Source organism: Thalassophryne amazonica, chromosome 13 (genome assembly GCF_902500255.1).
Source record: "Thalassophryne amazonica chromosome 13, fThaAma1.1, whole genome shotgun sequence".
Classification (NCBI taxonomy): domain Eukaryota; kingdom Metazoa; phylum Chordata; class Actinopteri; order Batrachoidiformes; family Batrachoididae; genus Thalassophryne; species Thalassophryne amazonica.
Genome location: NC_047115.1, coordinates 2351704 through 2373416, shown reverse-complemented (window position 1 = coordinate 2373416; position 21713 = coordinate 2351704). Strand labels below are relative to the sequence as shown.

General features: G+C 41.9%; 1 protein-coding gene across 6 annotated transcripts in view; it reads left to right on the top strand.

The window, feature by feature from the left end:
• The first annotated feature begins 605 nt into the window (after positions 1 to 605).
• The window catches only part of ldb3a (LIM domain binding 3a), a 75437-nt gene continuing 54329 nt past the window's right edge, over positions 606 to 21713 (top strand). The window contains exons 1-3 of one of the 6 annotated variants that reach the window (XM_034184519.1): positions 608 to 712; positions 807 to 972; positions 15981 to 16132. In XM_034184519.1, coding sequence (XP_034040410.1) covers positions 877 to 972; positions 15981 to 16132 — 248 coding nt within the window. In that variant the 5' untranslated portion in view covers positions 608 to 712; positions 807 to 876. Of the gene's footprint in view, positions 973 to 15980; positions 16133 to 21713 lie in introns of all 6 variants that reach the window. The other 5 variants (XM_034184521.1, XM_034184518.1, XM_034184522.1 and 2 more) reach the window with 5 other exon arrangements.

Here is a 21713-nt window from a genome sequence, read left to right as displayed (position 1 = left end):
TAAATATTCATGTTCACTTTAATCATTTGGGGAGTGACCAATTCCAAACGAAAAACTGGGAGGGCCTCATGGAAAAGGTGAGTGCCCGATTGTCTCGTTGGACTTGGGTCCAGCCCCAGCTGTCTTATAACTGATTATTAAAAATCAGATGATAATCTTTGAAATTTTGACTTTTCACCAAAAGTTTTTTTAATCCCCAGAAATGTTATTAATAAAACTGTAAGTAAATGAATCCATCAGAAACAAGTTCAGGATGTTGATTAAAGAGCAGGTCTGTGTGGTTTTGATGCTTTGCTGAAAGGACCATCGGAAGAGGATTTGAACCTGTGACCTACTCCTGACCTTTACGCTATCATAGCCACTTGCCGAGTGTTATCGGCGCTGAGATAAGGAGACGTGTGCCGTCGTGGTCCCTGCTCGGGTCCTGGGGACACTCTGGACCTGGTGGTCCTGATGGGGTCCAGAAGCATCTGTTGGGTCTATATTAGCCGCAGTGATTCACAGCGAGCCTGGCATACCAGGTGTCCGCTTTCACACCATATAAGTCCACCCCCCTCCTTGTCTTCCACCTCCCTCCACCCCGCCTCACCCAGCCTCACCCGTCCACCCCCCACAATGCAACAGTGCTATCTGTATCTATTCCTGGTCTGACACTTCAGCTCCTGCGAGCTGGCGAGTCCTCGTCCTCCTCGTCTCAGCAGACCACTTTCTGGTGTGAAAACCATTCTGTGGGTGGTGCATGCTGACCTGGCTTTGTTTGTTTGTTTGTTTGTTGACGTCTGTTGCTCTGTGGTCTTTCAGCCGTACCTCCAGCTGAAGTGGGCGTGCCCAAGCGTTGATTTAAAGACTGGTTGATTTGGGAGGAACTGTGTGAGAATGAGCACCTACAACGTGTCTCTGCCGGGCCCCGGGCCCTGGGGCTTCAGGCTGCAGGGCGGGAAGGACTTCAACATGCCACTGACCGTCTCCAGGGTAAGAACCTCGTCTGGACGCCCGTCTGACGGCTCTACATGGGTTTTTTGTTGTTGTTGTCATTTTTTCTTATTGCATTTGACCTCGGTTTCATGCAGCAGCGTCAAACTACACACACACACACAGACAGACACACACACAGGCACACCCACACACACACACACACACACGGGCACACAGACAGACACACACACAGGCACACACACACACACACACACACACACGGGCACACAGACAGACACACACACTCACAGACAGGCACACACACACAGGCACACACACACACACACACGGCACACACACACACACACACACACACACACACACACAGACAGACACACACACACACACAGACAGACACACACACAGGCACACCCACACACGGGCACACAGACAGACACACACACAGGCACACACACACACACACACACACACACAGACAGACACACACACTCACAGACAGGCACACACACACAGGCACACACACACACACACGGCACACACACACACACACACACACAGACAGACACACACACACACACAGACAGACACACACACAGGCACACCCACACACGGGCACACAGACAGACACACACACAGGCACACACACACACACACACACACACACAGACAGACACACACACTCACAGACAGGCACACACACACAGGCACACACACACACACACGGCACACACACACACACACACACAGACAGACACACACACACACACAGACAGACACACACACAGGCACACCCACACACGGGCACACAGACAGACACACACACAGGCACACACACACACACACACACACGGGCACACAGACAGACACACACACTCACAGACAGACACACACACACAGGCACACACACACGGCACACACACACACACACACACACACACACAGACAGACACACACACTCACAGACAGACACACACACACAGGCACACACACACACACACGGCACACACACACACACTCACAGACAGACACACACACACAGGCACACACACACACACACGGCACACACACACACACACACAGACAGACACACACATGGGCACACAGACAGACACACACACGGCACACACACACACAGACAGACACACACATGGGTACACAGACAGACACACACACTCACAGACAGACACAGACACACACACTCACAGACAGACACACACACACAGGCACACACACACACACACGGCACACACACACACACTCACAGACAGACACACACACACAGGCACACACACACACACACGGCACACACACACACACACACAGACAGACACACACATGGGCACACAGACAGACACACACACGGCACACACACACACAGACAGACACACACATGGGTACACAGACAGACACACACACACACAGACAGACACACACATGGGTACACAGACAGACACACACACTCACAGACAGACACAGACACACACACACGGGCACACAGACAGACACACACACGGCACACACACACACAGACAGACACACACATGCAGATTGTCGTTTGATGTTGAGTGTTTTTTAATAGACAAATTGATTCATAACAGTCTCTGTGATGTCATCACAACAGGAACATTGTATGCAATTAACAGGACAGGTGCAGCATAAATGGAGTCAGTGAATCAGTCACTTAATGAGTCAAACAGTGGATTATTTAAACAGTCATTGAATCAGTCAGTGAGTCAAACAATGAGTCAGTCACTCAGTGAATCAGTCAGTGAGTCAGTCACTCAGTGAGTCAGTCACACAGTGAGTCAGTCAGTGAATCAGTCAGTGAGTCAGTCAGTGAATCAGTCAGTGGGTCAGTCAGTTAATCAATCAGTGGGTCAGTTAGTCAGTGAATCAGTCAGTGGGTCAGTCAGTGAATCAGTCAGTCATTGAGTCAAACAGTGGGTCAGTCACTCAGTGGAACACTCACTGAGTCACGCACTCAGTGAGTCACTTAGTCAATGAAAAAGCCAGTTAGTGGAGTGGATCAACCAATCAGTCAGTGAGTCAGTAATGGAGTCAGTCAGTCACTAAGTCAGTCAGTGGGTCCGTGCGTGGGGTCACAACATTTCTCTAACTTTGTGTACACGGCTACATGTCCCACTCTGAAATGTTGGGTTCTGGTAGATCCTGGTGAGGACCAGTGAAGCTCCGGCTTTGGTCCATGATGTGGCCTCTTAACAATAAGTAGAAGATGGAACAAATACAAACAGGCCTCTTAAAATGCTTGTGAAGCTTTGTTGCTAATTGTTGGGTTGTGGTAGCCACTAGAGGCCGCTGCTGTGTGTTTAGTCACATCACAAATACAAAGGAAATGAAATCTCAGCTGGATTCATTAAAAAGTTGTGTGTGAGTTTCGTTGAACCAAGTTGTGAAGAAACTGGATGGCGTCCAGGGGACAACAATCGGTTTTTACAATCTAGCTCCAGACAGACAGACACTCACCATTCTAGTATCCACCACATGGACCTTTTGGGGAATAATTGCCCAAAATCCTCAGAAAAGTTCTTAAAGTGTGTGTGTGTGTGTGTGTGTGTGTGTGTGTGTGTGTGTGTGTGTGTGTGTGTGTGTGTGTGTGTGTGTGTGTGTGTGTGGGTCACACACTCTAAAAAACGAAGTGCTGTCTCAAAGAGAAAAATTTGTCAAAATTTGCATCATTTTTTAAAAGTTTTTTCAGCTTAGTTATTTAAACTTTTAACTGATTTAATGCCACAAGACGTCTCTAGTTAAGTAGAAATAACTTCTGCAAATTGTTACATCACTTTTTCCTCATTGAGACAATTTTTAGAGTGTACTGTCTCATAAAATACCATCATTATATGTGGGTTTATTAAAAAAAGACGAGGTGTGCAGCTGTCCTTATGTGGCCCCCGGGCCCACACTTTATGATGCTTTTTTTAGTGCACAAAAGCTGCGTAACACTGAAGCTAAACTCTGTTTTTAAATCTGTGTCACATTTTGGACATTTTGTGCTCAGTTTGGGAGAAAAAAAAGGACTCATCCAAATTTGTCTCATTATGACCATTTTTTAAAAAATGAAATAAAAATCAGTCTTATTTTCATATAACTGGTTGGTTGTGCTGTTTGTGTCACGGTGGGGCAGTGGTTTGCTCTGCAGACGGACTGTGGTTCTGAAAGTCTGCCGCGGTTTGCCTGATGGTCGGTCTTGGGTTTTGGTGTGTGCTGGGACAGGCTCTGTTGACCTCTGTCACCCCAAACAGGATACGTTGAGAGACTTTGAAAGAAAACTTGAAGTCTAGGCTCAGGTTTGCCAGGAGACGTGAGACACTCCCGTCTACAGGTCCTCCGTGTTCTTTTCAACCATGTAACTGTGGCTGGGACAGCACTGGGCAGATTCTCCAGTCACAGGCACTGAAGGTTCGAACTCCTTCTTCTTGTCTTCTTGGTGGCTTCCCTCATTGTGGTCCACTCAGGTCATGTTTCTTGTTTCTTAATGACTGATTGAACTCCTGCCTGTTGATGTCAGTGTGAAACGTTGTGAAATCCATCATATTTTTTAAATATTTTTACTCAATTTATTTTGTCATTTACTGCAGATTAAAGACACTTTGAGCTGATGTCATAAAGCTGTGTGCACCTTTGAATTTTTAATGATGGATAAAGCTGTACACTAATAGAGTCTTTATTCTCATTGGACATACATACAACAAAACTTGTCCTCTGCATTTAACCATCCTAATTACAGTTAGACACAATCCAACCACTAGGGGCAGTGTGCAGCCACAGTCCGGCACCCAGGGACCAACTCCAGATGTAGAGATGCTGCCTTGCTCAGGGGCAGAAAAAGGAGCAGACCCTAAATAAGCAGGTTTTTGATTGTGGGAGGAAACCCACACAGACATGGGGAGAACATGCAAACTCCACACAGAAAGGACGGGAACCGACCCTGCAACCTTCTTACTATGAGGCCTCAGTGCTAATCACTAAGCCACTGTGCCAGCGCTCGCACACACTCACTCATCTTCAACCGCTTACTCCACTTAAGGGTCACAGGGGCTAGAACCTGTCCCAGCAGACACAGGACACCCTGGACAGGAAGTCAGTCTGTCACAGGGACACATATGTAACTAACTAACTAACTAACTGTCATATAGCAGAGGCACGGTTTGGGGCCTGAGAAGGTTCCAGTGTGTCTGTTTGAATCCTGGTTTGAATGGACTCTGATCCCTCGGAGTCGGGTTCTGATTCTGTGGAGACAAACTGACGGCTGAAAGTCTTTGTGGCCGTTTGACATTTTTAAATTTACAGAATGACTTCAGTGCTTCTCATCCAGAACACAAGTCGCCGTCTGTCAGCAGGGATCAGTCTGAGGACTCCAGGCTGGGCTCTGAACCTGAAACCCAGCAGGGATCAGCAGCAGCGTTAAATCTGCAGCATGAGGCAGCAGATCAGGATGTAGTTCCTCTCGGGTTTGTTGGTTGAACCGCAGACAAGTCTGTCCCACGTCTGTCCCACGTCTGCTCAGAGTCCAAGTCTGAGTCATTACAAAAGAACCTCGGTCACCTTTAGACTCTGTGCACAGAACGTGCATACAGCAAACTTAAAAACCATTCAAAGAAATCAAACATTCACCATCAAACGCCAAAACAACAAACAAATAAATAAACAGGGAATCAAATCAAACGATTACATTTCCCCAAAATAAAACCTACATTTGTTAAAGATTCTTCTTCTTCTTCTTCTTCTTCTTCTTCTTCTTATTATTATTATTATTATTATTATTATTATTATTATTTACTTGCGTGTTTCTGACATTTCATAACAAAGTGGTGTCTTAAAAGGTTGTCACTCAGTCAACCTTATTCTCAATATTCTCAATTTCAATTCATTTCTTTATTTTCATTTATATAGCACCAAATCACAACAAAGTTGCCTCAAGGTGCTTCACAGAAGTAAGGTCTAACCTTACCAAACCCCAGAGCGAGAACACAGGCGACAGTGGTAAGAAAAAACTCTCTCTGATGATTTGAGGAAGAAACCTCAAGCAGACCAAACTCAAAGGGGTGACCTTCTGCTTGGGCCATGATACCAGTTACAAGGTTTTGCAAAGCTGAAAAAACAGGAAACAGAGTAACATCAAAAACAAAGTGCGTTATTGAGATGAGCAGACAGTCACCAGCAGGGGGTCGTCCGGCTCCCTGGGATGCAGAGTCCACCCATCAAGTCATCATGTAAGAGTACATTCCAAAAGCAGACTGCAGTGTGCTGCATCAGCTTCAGCCAGGGCATCTTGTGGTCAGTCCAGCACCCCGTGATGTGCAGCTGTCAACAATGAGTGATGTCATCAGTGCCTTGGACAGAGAGAAAAAGAGCAGAATCAGTCGGCTCAAAATAACAACACCTGAGGTATGAGTTCACCAGCAATAAATCAACAGGGAAGGAGAGAGAATTCTAAGGTGACCGCTAGAACTGAGCTTCACTAACAGACCCACAATTTAGATGAAGTGAGGCTGAGACCTGTTCTGTTGCAAATAAGATGAATTAAAAGGATAGGAATCATAGTTCCATACTACATGCCAGTCATGAGAGGGGGATAGCCCTTAGCAAAAAGAAGTTTATTCAAGTGTACTATGAGTATACTTATTTTTTACTAAAATTGAGGAAGTATACTTGAAGGTGACTTTTTATAAACTATAGTTAGAATAGAATAGTATAGTGAAGTATACTTGGCTTATACTGAGAAGTATAAACAAAAGTCTGCGTCTAAGTACATTAATACAAAGACTTGCACTTATACTTTAATACTAAAACTTATACTTATACTTCAGTATACTTTTTACTTCTTTCTGCCACAAAGTACTAACACTTATTATGCACTTGGAGCAAGATATACTAAGACAAGCCACTGACTCAAGTAACTGAAAAGAAGTCACAAAAGTACAGATTTTTTATTTTATTTTTGGTTCCAAAGGTTCGCACTTTTCTTTTACCTTTTTTGACAAGGAAGGACTTTAGTTCTCAGTTAAAGACACTATGTTACATTTTTACAAATAAGGACTTGATCTTGGAGAGACCATTATGTTTACATTTTACATGCACTTTTTCCTTTAATTTTCTCCATAAAGGAAGAACCTTGATTTCATAGGTCTTTGTTTTTGAAATGTTTGAAAATATGTCAAACTTGTTTTCAACATTCTGTCTTGTGATTTTTTTAAATGCATCACACTCTTGTGTACATACAGTATGAGTAAACTTTAAGAATACTTTAAGGAGTATATTTTCAGTATATAAATAGTAAACTACAAGTAATATGCCAAGCAAAATTAAAATATGAAAAGTAAAATAGTGAAATAACCAATGTGTATAACAGTATACTTTAAGTATATGATAATAAACTAAAATAGGGACTCAAAGTATACAACTAATACAATGGCAGTATATCAATAAGTGCACTTGTGGTATAGTTTAAGCATAGGAGAGGGATCAAGTACATTGATAAGTGTACGTGTGGTATATTTTAAGCATACAAGAGGGGTATACCAAGTACATTGATAGTATATAGATGAGTGGAGTTGTATACTTTAAAGTGTACTTTTGCAAACTTAAAACGAACTTTAAAATATACTTTTATAAACTTGAAATGTTCCAGTTTAGTCCAAAAAAGTATTAAATTTGTGTACTTTCTAGTATACCAACAGTACACAGTCTGTAGTATACTTGCTATACTTATACTGAAGCATACTTAATAAAATGAACTTTAAGTATACTACTTTTTGCTAGATCATTCCAGAAAGCTCTGTGGCCTTCAGACTTTTTATTTACCCTAGGGACACAAAGTAGTTCTGCATCCTGACAACACAGAGCCCAGGCCGGTACGTAGGGTTTAAGTAGGTCAGGTAGGTAGGGAGGTGCCAGTCCGTAAACAATTTTATAGTTTAGTAACAGAACCTTAAACTCTGATCTCACTGGGACAGGAAGCCAGTGAAGAGACACCAAAATGAGTGTAATGTGGTCGAACTTTCTGCTTCGTGTCAAAAGTCTGGCTGCAGCATTTTGAACCAGTTGGAGAACCCTAATGCTGGACTGCAGTAAACCAGACAATAGAACATTGCAGTAGTCCAATCTAGAAGAAACAAACACATGAATCAGGGTCTCAGCATCAGCCATAGACAGGATGGGACGAATCTTCACTATATTTCGCAGGTGGAAGAAAGCAGTCCTCATAATACAGTGAGTAAAATAAATATTTGAACACCCTGCGATTTTGCAAGTTCTCTCACTTAGAAATCATGGAGGGGTCTGAAATTTTCATTTTAGGTGCATGTCCACTGTGAGAGACATAATCTGGAAAAAAAAAAATCCGGAAATCACAATGTGTGATTTTTTTAAATAATTTATTTGTATGTTACTGCTGCAAATAAGTATTTGATCACCTACCAACCAGCGAGAATTCTGTCTCACACAGACCTGTTATTTTTTCTTTAAGAAGCCCTCTTATTCTGCACTCTTTATCTGTATTAATTGCACCTGTTTGAACTTGTTACCTGTATAAAAGACACCTGTTCACACACTCAATCACACTCCAACCTGTCCACCATAGCCAAGACCAAAGAGCTGTCTAAGGACACCAGGGACAAAACTGTAGACCTGCACAAGGCTGGGATGGACTACAGGACAACAGGCAAGCAGCTTGGTAGAAGACAACAACTGTTATGATTATTTATTAGAAAGTGGAAGAAACACAAGATGACTGTCAATCTCCCTCGGTCTGGGATTCCATGCAAGATCTCACTTTGTGGGGTAAGGATGATTCTGAGAAAGCTCAGAACTACACAGGAGGACCTGGTCAATGACCTGAAGAGAGCTGGGACCACAGTCACAAAGATTACATTAGTAACACATGATGCTGTCATGGTTTAAAATCCTGCAGGGCAGCAAGGTCCCCCTGCTCAAGCCAGCACATGTCCAGGCCCGTTTGAAGTTCACCAGTGACCATCTGGATGATCCAGAGGAGGCATGGGAGAAGGTCATGTGGTCAGATGAGACCAGAATAGAGCTTTTTGGAACCAACTCCACTTACCATGTTTAGAGAATGAGAACAACCCCAAGAAAACCATCCCAACCGTGAAGCATGGGGGTGGAAACATCATACTCTGGGGGTGCTCTTCTGCAAAGGGGACAGGACGACTGCACCGTATTGAAGGGAGGATGGATGGGGTCATGTATTGTGAGATTTGGCAAACAACCTCCTTCCCTCAGTAAGAACATTGAAGATGGGTCATGGCTGGGTCTTCAGCATGACAATGACCCCAAACACACAGCCAGGGCAACTAAGGAGGGGCTCCATAAGAAGCATTTCAAGGTCCTGGAGTGGCCTGGCCAGTCTCCAGACCTGAACTCAACAGAAAATCTTTGGAGGGAGCTGAAACTCCAAACCTGAAAGATCTAGAGAAGATCTATATGGAGGAGTGGACCAAAATCCCTGCTGCAGTGTGTGAAAACCTGGTGAAAAACTACAGGAAACGTTTGACCTCTGGAACTGCAAACAAAGGATTTTCTACCAAATATTAAGGTCTGCTTTTCTAGTGGGTCAAATACTTATTTCATGCAATAAAGTGAAAATTATTTAAAAATCATACAATGTGATTTTCTGGATTTTTATTTTATTTTATTTTTTTATTTTTTATTCTGTCTCTCATAGTTGAAGTGAACCTATGATAAAACTTACAGGCCTCTACATTCTTTGTAGGTGGGAAAACTTGCACAATCAACAGTGGATCAAATACTTATTTTCCCCATTGTATGTATATATATGTATATATGACTGATTAAAAATTTGTAGAGTATAGCACAATTTTATTTTAAAGGTTCTGCCATATGAACGAAAGTGCCATAACTTTTGTTTTGCAAACACTAAATGATGGTTACCCAGTGATGTCCAGTCGTCGCCAGTGAGACCAACAGCAGGTGCACGTTGTAAAGTTGTGGCTTTTGCAGTCCTCTCCTTTATGATGTGTCATGAAGGAATCTCATACATGCTGTTATTTGTTAGGATTCTTATGTCTCTCAGACCAACGTCCTCCACAACACTAATCGGCCTGTAGTCTGTAGCAATCCATTTCGGTGTCACATTTGTGAGCCTCTCTTGCCTTTGTTTATCTATAGTTCTCCCACAAGCTGCATCTAACGTAGTCTGCCAAAGCCTCGCACCGCAGTGTGTTTCGTTGAATGATTTGCTGGTATCAGCTGTGTGTGTGCTGCATTTAGGTGATATTTAAGACTCAAAGTACTCCACTGATAAGAAAATTCAGCTTTGCAGTGGCTACAAATATCTTTCTATCGACTACGCTGCCTGGAAGCACTTTAAAATGAAAATGGCCATGTAAAGTTCCGTGCCGTTCTCCATGTTGGTTGGTTTATCCACCAATTCTTTTCTTTTCCGGTCAGGGACTCATCACACCGGCTCCTGTGAGTGCAGCAGCAGTCAGCAACAGACCTGCAAAACAAAAGCATGTAAGCAACAGACTCTTACAAAAAAAAAAACAATTAAAAAAACTGCGTCAATGTGCGATAAAAAAATTGTTGGTATTAATTAATGCATTAATGCAATAATAACACGCTAACTTGCCCAGCCCTAATAAATAAATAAATATATATAACTATGGACCTCATTGGTATTGATATTTTGACTGTTGAGATTTGGGGCCAGTTCCAGAGTGATATATATATCACTCTGGAATATCAATACCAATGAGGTCCTTAGTTTGAGTCTCATTGACATGAGGTCACTGTCCTCAAAATTAAAGCTGTTTTATTCTGTGTGTGTTTCTGTGTGTGTCTCCGTGTCTGTGTGTGTGTTTCGGTGTGTCTCTGTGTGTTTCTGTGTGTGTCTCCGTGTCTGTGTGTGTCTGTGTTTTTCTGTGTATGTCTCCGTGTCTCTGTGTGTCTCTGTGTCTGTGTGTCTGTGTGTGTGTTTCTGTGTGTCTCTGTGTGTTTCTGTGTGTGTCTCCGTGTCTGTGTGTGTCTGTGTTTTTCTGTGTGTCTCTGTGTCTGTGTGTGTTTCTGTGTGTGTTTCCATGTCTGTGTGTGTGTGTGTCTCCGTGTCTGTGTGTGTGTCTGTGTTTTTGTTTGTGTATGTGTGTGTGTCTGTGTCTGTGTTTGTTTGTGTGTGTGTTTTTGTGCGTGTCAGTGTGTTTGTGTGTGTGTGTGTCTGTGTTTTTGTGCGTGTGTCTGTGTCCATGTGTTTTTTGTGTCTGTGTGTTTGTTTGTGTGTGTGTGTGTGTGTGTTTGTGTGTGTCTCTGTGTTTGTTTGTTTGTTTGTTTGTGTGTGTGTTTGTGTGTCTGTGTGTGTTTCTTTGTGTCTCTGTGTATATGTGTTTCTGTGTGTCTCCGTGTCTGTGTGTGTTTCTCTGTGTGTGTTTCTGTGTTTGTCTCCGTGTCTGTGTTTTTGTTTGTGTATGTTTGTGTGTGTGTTTCTGTGTGTGTCTCTGTGTTTGTTTGTGCATGTGTGTGTTTCTCTGTGTGTGTTTCTGTGTTTGTCTCCGTGTCTGTGTTTTTGTTTGTGTATGTTTGTGTGTGTGTGTGTGTGTTTCTGTTTGTGTGTCTGTGTTTGTTTGTGTGTGTTTCTGTGTGTCTCCGTGTCTGTGTGTGTGTGTTTCTGTGTGTGTGTCTGTGTTTGTTTGTGTGTGTTTCTGTGTGTCTCCGTGTCTGTGTGTGTGTGTTTCTGTGTGTCTCCGTGTCTGTTTTTCTGTGTGTGCCTCTTTGTCTGTGTGTTTCTCTGTGTGTCTGTGTTTTTGTTTGTATATGTTTGTGTGTGTGTGTCTCTGTGTTTGTTTGTGCGCGTGTGTATCTGTGTTTGTTTGTATCTGTGTGTGTGTTTGTGTGTTTGTTTGTGCGTGTGTGTATCTGTGTGTTTGTGCGTATCTGTGTGTTTTTGTGTGTGTGTATCTGTGTGTTTGTTTGTCCGTGTGTGTGTATCTGTGTGTTTGTTTTGTCTGTGTGTTTTTGTGTGTGTCTGTGTGTTTGTTTCTGTGTGTATGTCTGTGTATGTGTATCTGTGTGTTTGTTTGTATCTGTGTGTGTGTCTGTGTGTTTGTGCGTGTGTGTATCTGTGTGTTTGTTTGTGCGTGTGTGTGTATCTGTGTGTTTTTGTGTGTGTATCTGTGTGTTTGTTTCTGTGTGTGTGTCTGTGTGTTTGTTTGTGTGTGTGTATCTGTGTGTTTTGTGTGTGTGTATCTGTGTGTTTGTTTCTGTGTGTGTGTCTGTGTGTTTGTTTGTGTGTGTGTATCTGTGTGTTTTTGTGTGTGTGTATCTGTGTGTTTGTTTCTGTGTGTGTGTCTGTGTGTTTGTTTGTGTGTGTGTGTCTATGTGTTTGTTTCTGTGTGTATGTCTGTGTATGTGTATCTGTGTGTTTTTGTGTGTGTGTATCTGTGTGTTTGTTTCTGTGTGTGTGTCTGTGTGTTTGTTTGTGTGTGTGTATCTGTGTGTTTTGTGTGTGTGTATCTGTGTGTTTGTTTCTGTGTGTGTGTCTGTGTGTTTGTTTGTGTGTGTGTGTCTATGTGTTTGTTTCTGTGTGTATGTCTGTGTATGTGTATCTGTGTGTTTGTTTGTATCTGTGTGTGTGTCTGTGTGTTTGTGCGTGTGTGTATCTGTGTGTTTGTTTGTGCGTGTGTGTGTATCTGTGTGTTTTTGTGTGTGTGTATCTGTGTGTTTGTTTCTGTGTGTGTGTCTGTGTGTTTGTTTGTGTGTGTGTATCTGTGTGTTTTTGTGTGTGTATCTGTGTGTTTGTTTGTGTGTGTGTATCTGTGTGTTTTTGTGTGTGTGTATCTGTGTGTTTGTTTCTGTGTGTGTGTCTGTGTGTTTGTTTGTGTGTGTGTATCTGTGTTTTTGTGTGTGTGTATCTGTGTGTTTGTTTCTGTGTGTGTGTCTGTGTGTTTGTTTGTGTGTGTGTGTCTATGTGTTTGTTTCTGTGTGTATGTCTGTGTGTGTGTATCTGTGTGTTGTTTGTATCTGTGTGTGTGTCTGTGTGTTTGTGCGTGTGTGTATCTGTGTGTTTCTGTATGTGTCTTTGTGTGTCTGTGTGTTTGTTTGTGTGTGTGTATCTGTGTTTGTTTGTGTGTATGTGTATCTGTGTGTTTGTTTTGTCTGTGTTTTTGTGTGTGTGTCTGTGTGTATGTTTCTGTGTGTGTGTCTGTGTTTGTTTGTGTGTGTGTGTGTGTATGTGTGTGCTTGTGTGCGTGTGTGTGTATCTGTGTGTTTGTTTTGTCTGTGTGTTTTTGTGTGTGTCTGTGTGTTTGTTTCTGTGTGTGTGTCTGTGTGTTTGTTTGTGTGTGTGTGTATCTGTGTGTTTGTGCGTGTGTGTGTATCTATGTGTTTGTTTTGTCTGTGTGTTTTTGTGTGTGTCTGTGTGTTTGTTTCTGTGTGTGTGTCTGTGTGTTTGTTTGTGTGTGTGTGTATCTGTGTGTTTGTGCGTGTGTGTGTATCTATGTGTTTGTTTTGTCTGTGTGTTTTTGTGTGTGTCTGTGTGTTTGTTTCTGTGTGTGTGTCTGTGTGTTTGTTTGTGTGTGTGTGTATCTGTGTGTTTGTGCGTGTGTGTGTATCTATGTGTTTGTTTTGTCTGTGTGTTTTTGTGTGTGTCTGTGTGTTTGTTTCTGTGTGTGTGTGTGTGTTGATAATGTCACACTGACATTTGTGTGTCACACTGACATTTGTGTGTCGAGCAGTTTGTGTGACAGCAGGAATCAAACCGACCTTTAGTGCCGACTGAAATTCAAACAATAAAATGCCAAAATGCTCTTTGTCACGGCGCCCCCTGTGGGTGCTACATTCAGTGCATACGCGCTTGCTCAAAAATATTTGGACAAAGCGATGATTTGTTGTCATAGTAACAGTGTGTGTGTGCAGTGAGATGTTTGTGTGTCTGTGTGAAAGTGGGACAGCGGAGCCTCCACCGTGTTGCTGCTGTTCGCGCTCAGTGAAAGAAAAACACGCAAACATCTCCGAGTGTTTGCTGTGTGATTTACTGCGATCCAGAGTTTGGGCTGCGTTATTAAGAGTCACTGCACAGTTAGCGGTGGGCCGTCATGTGATGTATGCTGCAATATGTAAATGAGGATCTTGCGCGTGTTAATAACTGTAAGCTCAACATGAAATTGTGACTTGCAGTTGTGCACCTCGTAGTTACTGATGCATGAACTCTGCCACGTAAGTGAGTGTGTTCACGCGCTGCACTTTCAAACCCCTCCTTCTTCAGACATTGAATTATTGCTCCGTCCACGGTATTTAAACAATCTGAATAATTATGCTGCGTTCTGTCAGCGGTGGAGCGCACCGTTGACAGAACGCAGCATTAGCACTTTGTGCTCACTGCAGATTGTGGTCCAAGTGTTACGCTTAGAGACATTTATTCATAAAGAAACCACCACAAAGGAAACTGTTAAGTCTTTAAATATGTTTCTGTTTGTCTTATTTTCTGTGTGAGAGGAGGCGTCGGCCTGTCGGCCTGTCAGGTGCAGTAAGTCACCACCAAGGTGTCAAACACACACACTACAGGTGCTGCCAGCACCTGCTCAATCTTCTTGTGACCTTGCAAACTTCACCTCTTTCCATGTTCCCGACCACAATTTTGCGCACTCGGGTGGACACACCCCAAACTGTATATTCACTAAGTCAAACGCACTAAATGGACAATATGGACATTTGAATGGAGTATTCTTTGATGTTTGTAAGTCATCAGGCAGGTTTTTGTTTGTTTGTTTGTTGTTTACATGTGCTGTGGTGTTTGTGCACATTTTTGACACATTTGGCAAAACTTTAGCCAATCAGGCTCTTGGTCCCTTCTGATTCGACACACAACCACCAAACCATGAACCAAAGACACGGAACAGAAACGAGCTGACAGTCCAAAGCTCACTGTTCATTTGACTGCTGTTGTTGTTGTTGTTGTTTACCCTCCAGTCAGATTTCTTCTGAACGATCTACGAGTGACCACGGCTGCAGTCTGAAATGGTTTCAGGCCTCATGGGCGACGGTTCTTCCTCGCTGATGTGAAGATTAGATGCTCCGCCCCCTTGTGGAACAAGTGAATAAAAACTATTGAGCATTTAGTGAACAACAACAAAAACAAACAAAGAACAAAAGGATTTCTAGTTTTCATCCAAAGGTATTTTTCTGGTTCTTGGAGCTGAAGATGTGTTGCAGCAGGAACATGCTGGAGTTTGACTCCAGGATCTCTTTGAAAGAGCTACCTGTGAGGTCCCCTTGAGCAAGGCACGATCACGCTGCAGGGGATTTAAAAAAGAAACCTCTTTGAACTGGATGGCAACCAGTTACCTCAGTGTGAAGTAAAATCCTGCCAGAGGTCATCTCCCAAGGGGCGGAGCTTAATCCACACCTGTTAACCTCATTTAGTGCAAATGTCAGACAAACGTCAGTTAACGCCTTAAAAATACATGATTGACACTTGATACTCACACTATAGGTACACCTGGTGGCCGAAAGACTACAGGAAGGGGTCACAGGTTAAGTTCCCCAGTGAGATTACAAAATAATCAGTGTGCCTTTTAGCAAGACATGTGAATGGATGAATATGAACCATAATGAGAGAAATGTGACAGAAAAAGGCATCTGTTTAGTATTTAGCACGTTAGCATAATAACAACGCTGCGATGGAGACATTTTATATTTTATGACTGTTTAATGTTGATATTCAGAATGTTTATTTACAAACATGACAAATACAAAATATGTTAATTAGGGTGTTGGTTTCATTCCTAATAGGTTTATTAAAATTCTCACAACTGGCAATTCAAGTGTGTCAAATATTTTATGTAATTAATTTAAAACTTCTTTACGATAGTAATAATAATTCTTCTTTATTTATTTTATTTTTGTCATGCATATTAATAACTGCTGGCATTCATTTGTTCATTACTTTTTGTGGGATAATTAATTAAAGTTATTTAATTACGTAAAGTTTATTGTTTTCTGGAATTGGCTTCTGCTGCATCTTCTGTCATTTGTTTGTTTGTTTTGGGGGGGTACAGATCACTCCAGGGAGCAAAGCGGCGCACTGCAACCTGGTCCAGGGCGACGTGATCGTTGCCATCGATGGCATCAGCACGGCGGGGATGACGCACCTGGAAGCCCAGAACAAGATCAAGATGGCCAACTACAGCCTGGCTCTAACCATGACCAAGTAAGACAACAAACAAACAAACAAACAAACAGACAGTCTGTGAGTGAGAGTGGATAATTTAGGACATTCACGCTTTTGTTTGTGACATTTTGTAAGGTCAGAGGTCACAGAGTATGGCAGTTAAAGATGCATAAACTTCAACATGAACGTTTTTACCATCTTTAAAGAAATAATACAACTCTCAGGGTCTGTGTGTGTGTGTGTGTGTGTGTGTGTGTGTGTGTGTGTGTGTGTGTGTGTGTGTGTGTGTGTGTGTGTGTGTGTGTGAGAGAGAGAGAGAAAGAGAGAGAGAGAGAGATGAATATTGCCCTGAAACACCCTGTGTGTTTTTGGTAACAACTGTACCCATGTTTACATTCGGGGAAAATTTCATAACACTCAATTTATTACCATTTTGATTTCAATGTCTATTTTTTTATTTGGAAAACTTGAAAACCATAAAAGTGTTTAAATCATTCTTTTGTTTGTTTAAAACTGATTCATCTCAAATAAAAGAATTGTTCATCAGTTCACCCCGTTTCTCTGTCTGTCTGTCAAAGAGACAATTCAAAAAAATTAACTTCAACTGAAGTGATTAACCTGGTTAAATTGGCCAATGTGGTAGTTAAAGTGACTAACCTGGTTAGGTTTGTCAGTGATGAAGATCTTAGTTCAGTGCAAACGTGTCATGATGATGATGATGATGATGATGATGATGATGGTGCAGATAGTGATGATGATGATGATGATGATGATGGTGCAGATAGTGATGATGATGATGATGATGATGATGGTGCAAATAGTGATTATGGTGATGATGATGGTGATGATGATGGTGATGGTGACGATGATGGTGCAGATAGTGATTATGGTGATGATGACAATGGTGATGATGATGATGATGATGATGATGATGATGGTGCAAATAGTGATTATGGTAATGATGATGATGATGATGATGATGGTGATGGTGCAAATAGTGATTATGGTAATGATGATGGTGATGATGATGGTGATGGTGCAAATAGTGATTATGGTAATGATGATGGTGATGATGATGGTGACGATGATGGTGCAGATAGTGATTATGGTGATGATTATGGTGATGATGACAATGGTGATGATGATGATGATGATGATGACAATGGTGATGATGGTGCAGATAGTGATGATGATGGTGCAGATAGTGATTATGGTGATGATGATGGTGATGGTGATGATGATGGTGCAGATAGTGATTGTGGTGGTGATGATGACGATGGTGATGATGATGGTGCAGATAGTGATTGTGGTGGTGATGATGACGATGGTGATGATGATGGTGCAGATAGTGATTATGGTGATGGTGATGATGATGATGATGATGATGATGATGATGATGGTGGTGCAAATAGTGATTATGGTAATGATGATGGTGATGATGATGGTGATGGTGACGATAATGGTGCAGATAGTGATTATGGTGATGATTATGGTGATGATGACAATGGTGATGATGATGATGATGATGATGATGATGATGATGATGACAATGGTGATGATGGTGCAGATAGTGATTATGGTGATGATGATGGTGATGGTGATGATGATGGTGCAGATAGTGATTGTGGTGGTGATGATGACGATGGTGATGATGATGGTGCAGATAGTGATTATGGTGATGATTATGGTGATGATGACAATGGTGATGATGATAATGATGATGATGATGATGATGATGATGATGATGATGATGACAATGGTGATGATGGTGCAGATAGTGATTATGGTGATGATGATGGTGATGGTGATGATGATGGTGCAGATAGTGATTGTGGTGGTGATGATGACGATGGTGATGATGATGGTGCAGATAGTGATTATGGTGATGATTATGGTGATGATGACAATGGTGATGGTGATGATGATGATGATGATGATGATGATGGTGCAAATAGTGATTATGGTGATGATGATGATGATGATGATGATGATGATGACAATGGTGATGATGGTGCAGATAGTGATGATGATGGTGCAGATAGTGATGATGATGGTGATGATGATGGTGATGGTGATGATGATGGTGCAGATAGTGATTGTGGTGGTGATGATGACGATGGTGATGGTGTAGATAGTGATTATGGTGATGATGACAATGGTGATGATGATAATGATGATGATGATGGTGCAAATAGTGATTATGGTAATGATGATGATGATGATGGTGCAAATAGTGATTATGGTAATGATGATGGTGATGGTGACGATAATGGTGCAGATAGTGATTATGGTGATGATTATGGTGATGATGACAATGGTGATGATGATGATGATGATGATGATGATGATGATGATGATGACAATGGTGATGATGGTGCAGATAGTGATTATGGTGATGATGATGGTGATGGTGATGATGATGGTGCAGATAGTGATTGTGGTGGTGATGATGACGATGGTGATGATGATGGTGCAGATAGTGATTGTGGTGGTGATGATGACGATGGTGATGATGATGGTGCAGATAGTGATTATGGTGATGGTGATGATGATGATGATGATGATGATGATGATGATGGTGGTGCAAATAGTGATTATGGTAATGATGATGGTGATGATGATGGTGATGGTGACGATAATGGTGCAGATAGTGATTATGGTGATGATTATGGTGATGATGACAATGGTGATGATGATGATGATGATGATGATGATGATGATGATGATGACAATGGTGATGATGGTGCAGATAGTGATTATGGTGATGATGATGGTGATGGTGATGATGATGGTGCAGATAGTGATTGTGGTGGTGATGATGACGATGGTGATGATGATGGTGCAGATAGTGATTATGGTGATGATTATGGTGATGATGACAATGGTGATGATGATAATGATGATGATGATGATGATGATGATGATGATGATGACAATGGTGATGATGGTGCAGATAGTGATTATGGTGATGATGATGGTGATGGTGATGATGATGGTGCAGATAGTGATTGTGGTGGTGATGATGACGATGGTGATGATGATGGTGCAGATAGTGATTATGGTGATGATTATGGTGATGATGACAATGGTGATGGTGATGATGATGATGATGATGATGATGGTGCAAATAGTGATTATGGTGATGATGATGATGATGATGACAATGGTGATGATGGTGCAGATAGTGATGATGATGGTGCAGATAGTGATGATGATGGTGATGATGATGGTGATGGTGATGATGATGGTGCAGATAGTGATTGTGGTGGTGATGATGACGATGGTGATGGTGTAGATAGTGATTATGGTGATGATGACAATGGTGATGATGATAATGATGATGATGATGGTGCAAATAGTGATTATGGTAATGATGATGATGATGATGGTGCAAATAGTGATTATGGTAATGATGATGGTGATGGTGACGATAATGGTGCAGATAGTGATTATGGTGATGATTATGGTGATGATGACAATGGTGATGATGATGATGATGATGATGATGATGATGACAATGGTGATGATGGTGCAGATAGTGATGATGATGGTGCAGATAGTGATTATGGTGATGATGATGGTGATGGTGATGATGATGGTGCAGATAGTGATTGTGGTGGTGATGATGACGATGGTGATGATGATGGTGCAGATAGTGATTATGGTGATGATTATGGTGATGATGACAATGGTGATGATGATGATGATGATGATGGTGCAAATAGTGATTATGGTAATGATGATGGTGATGATGATGATGATGGTGATGGTGACGATAATGGTGCAGATAGTGATTATGGTGATGATTATGGTGATGATGACAATGGTGATGATGATGATGATGATGATGACAATGGTGATGATGGTGCAAATAGTGATGATGATGGTGCAGATAGTGATTGTGGTGGTGATGATGACGATGGTGATGATGATGGTGCAGATAGTGATGATGGTGATGATGATTGTGATGATGATGATGATGATGATGGTGATTATGATGATGATGATGGTGATTATGATGATGGTGATGGTGATGGTGATGATGATCAATCAACTTTTCAATCAACTTTTTTTTTATATAGCGCCAAATCACAACAAACAGTTGCCCCAAGGCGCTTTATATTGTAAGGCAAGGCCATACAACAATCATGAAAAACCCCAACGGTCAAAACGACCCCCTGTGAGCAAGCACTTGGCAACAGTGGGAAGGAAAAACTCCCTCTTAACAGGAAGAAACCTCCAGCAGAACCAGGCTCAGGGAGGGGCAGTCTTCTGCTGAGACTGGTTGGGGCTGAGGGAAAGAACCAGGAAAAAGACATGCTGTGGAGGGGGGCAGAGATCGATCACTAATGATTAAATGCGGAGTGATGCATACAGAGCAAAAAGAGAAAGAAACAGTGCATCATGGGAACCCCCCCACAGTCTACGTCTAAAGCAGCATAACCAAGGGATAGTCCAGGGTCACCCGATCCAGCCCTAACTATAAGCCTTAGCGAAAAGGAAAGTTTTAAGCCTAATCTTAAAAGTAGAGAGGGTATCTGTCTCCCTGATCTGAATTGGGAGCTGGTTCCACAGGAGAGGAGCCTGAAAGCTGAAGGCTCTGCCTCCCATTCTACTCTTACAAACCCTAGGAACTACAAGTAAGCCTGCAGTCTGAGAGCGAAGCGCTCTATTAGGGTGATATAGTACTACGAGGTCCCTGAGATAAGATGGGACCTGATTATTCAAAACCTTATAAGTAAGAAGAAGAATTTTAAATTCTATTCTAGAATTAACAGGAAGCCAATGAAGAGAGGCCAACACGGGTGAGATATGCTCTCTCCTGCTAGTCCCCGTCAGTACTCTAGCTGCAGCATTTTGAATTAACTGAAGGCTTTTTAGGGAACTTTTAGGACAACCTGATAATAAAGAATTACAATAGTCCAGCCTAGAGGAAATAAATGCATGAATTAGTTTTTCAGCATCACTCTGAGACAAGACCTTTCTGATTTTAGAGATATTGCGTAAATGCAAAAAGGCAGTCCTACATATTTGTTTAATATGCGCTTTGAATGACATATCCTGATCAAAAATGACTCCAAGATTTCTCACAGTATTACTAGAGGTCAGGGAAATGCCATCCAGAGTAAAGATCTGGTTAGACACCATGCTTCTAAGATTTGTGGGGCCAAGTACAATAACTTCAGTTTTATCTGAGTTTAAAAGCAGGAAATTAGAGGTCATCCATGTCTTTATGTCTGTAAGACAATCCTGCAGTTTAGCTAATTGGTGTGTGTCCTCTGGCTTCATGGATAGATAAAGCTGGGTATCATCTGCGTAACAATGAAAATTTAAGCAATACCGTCTAATAATACTGCCTAAGGGAAGCATGTATAAAGTGAATAAAATTGGTCCTAGCACAGAACCTTGTGGAACTCCATAATTAACTTTAGTCTGTGAAGAAGATTCCCCATTTACATGAACAAACTGTAATCTATTAGACAAATATGATTCAAACCACCGCAGCGCAGTGCCTTTAATACCTATGACATGCTCTAATCTCTGTAATAAAATTTTATGGTCAACAGTATCAAAAGCAGCACTGAGGTCCAACAGAACAAGCACAGAGATAAGTCCACTG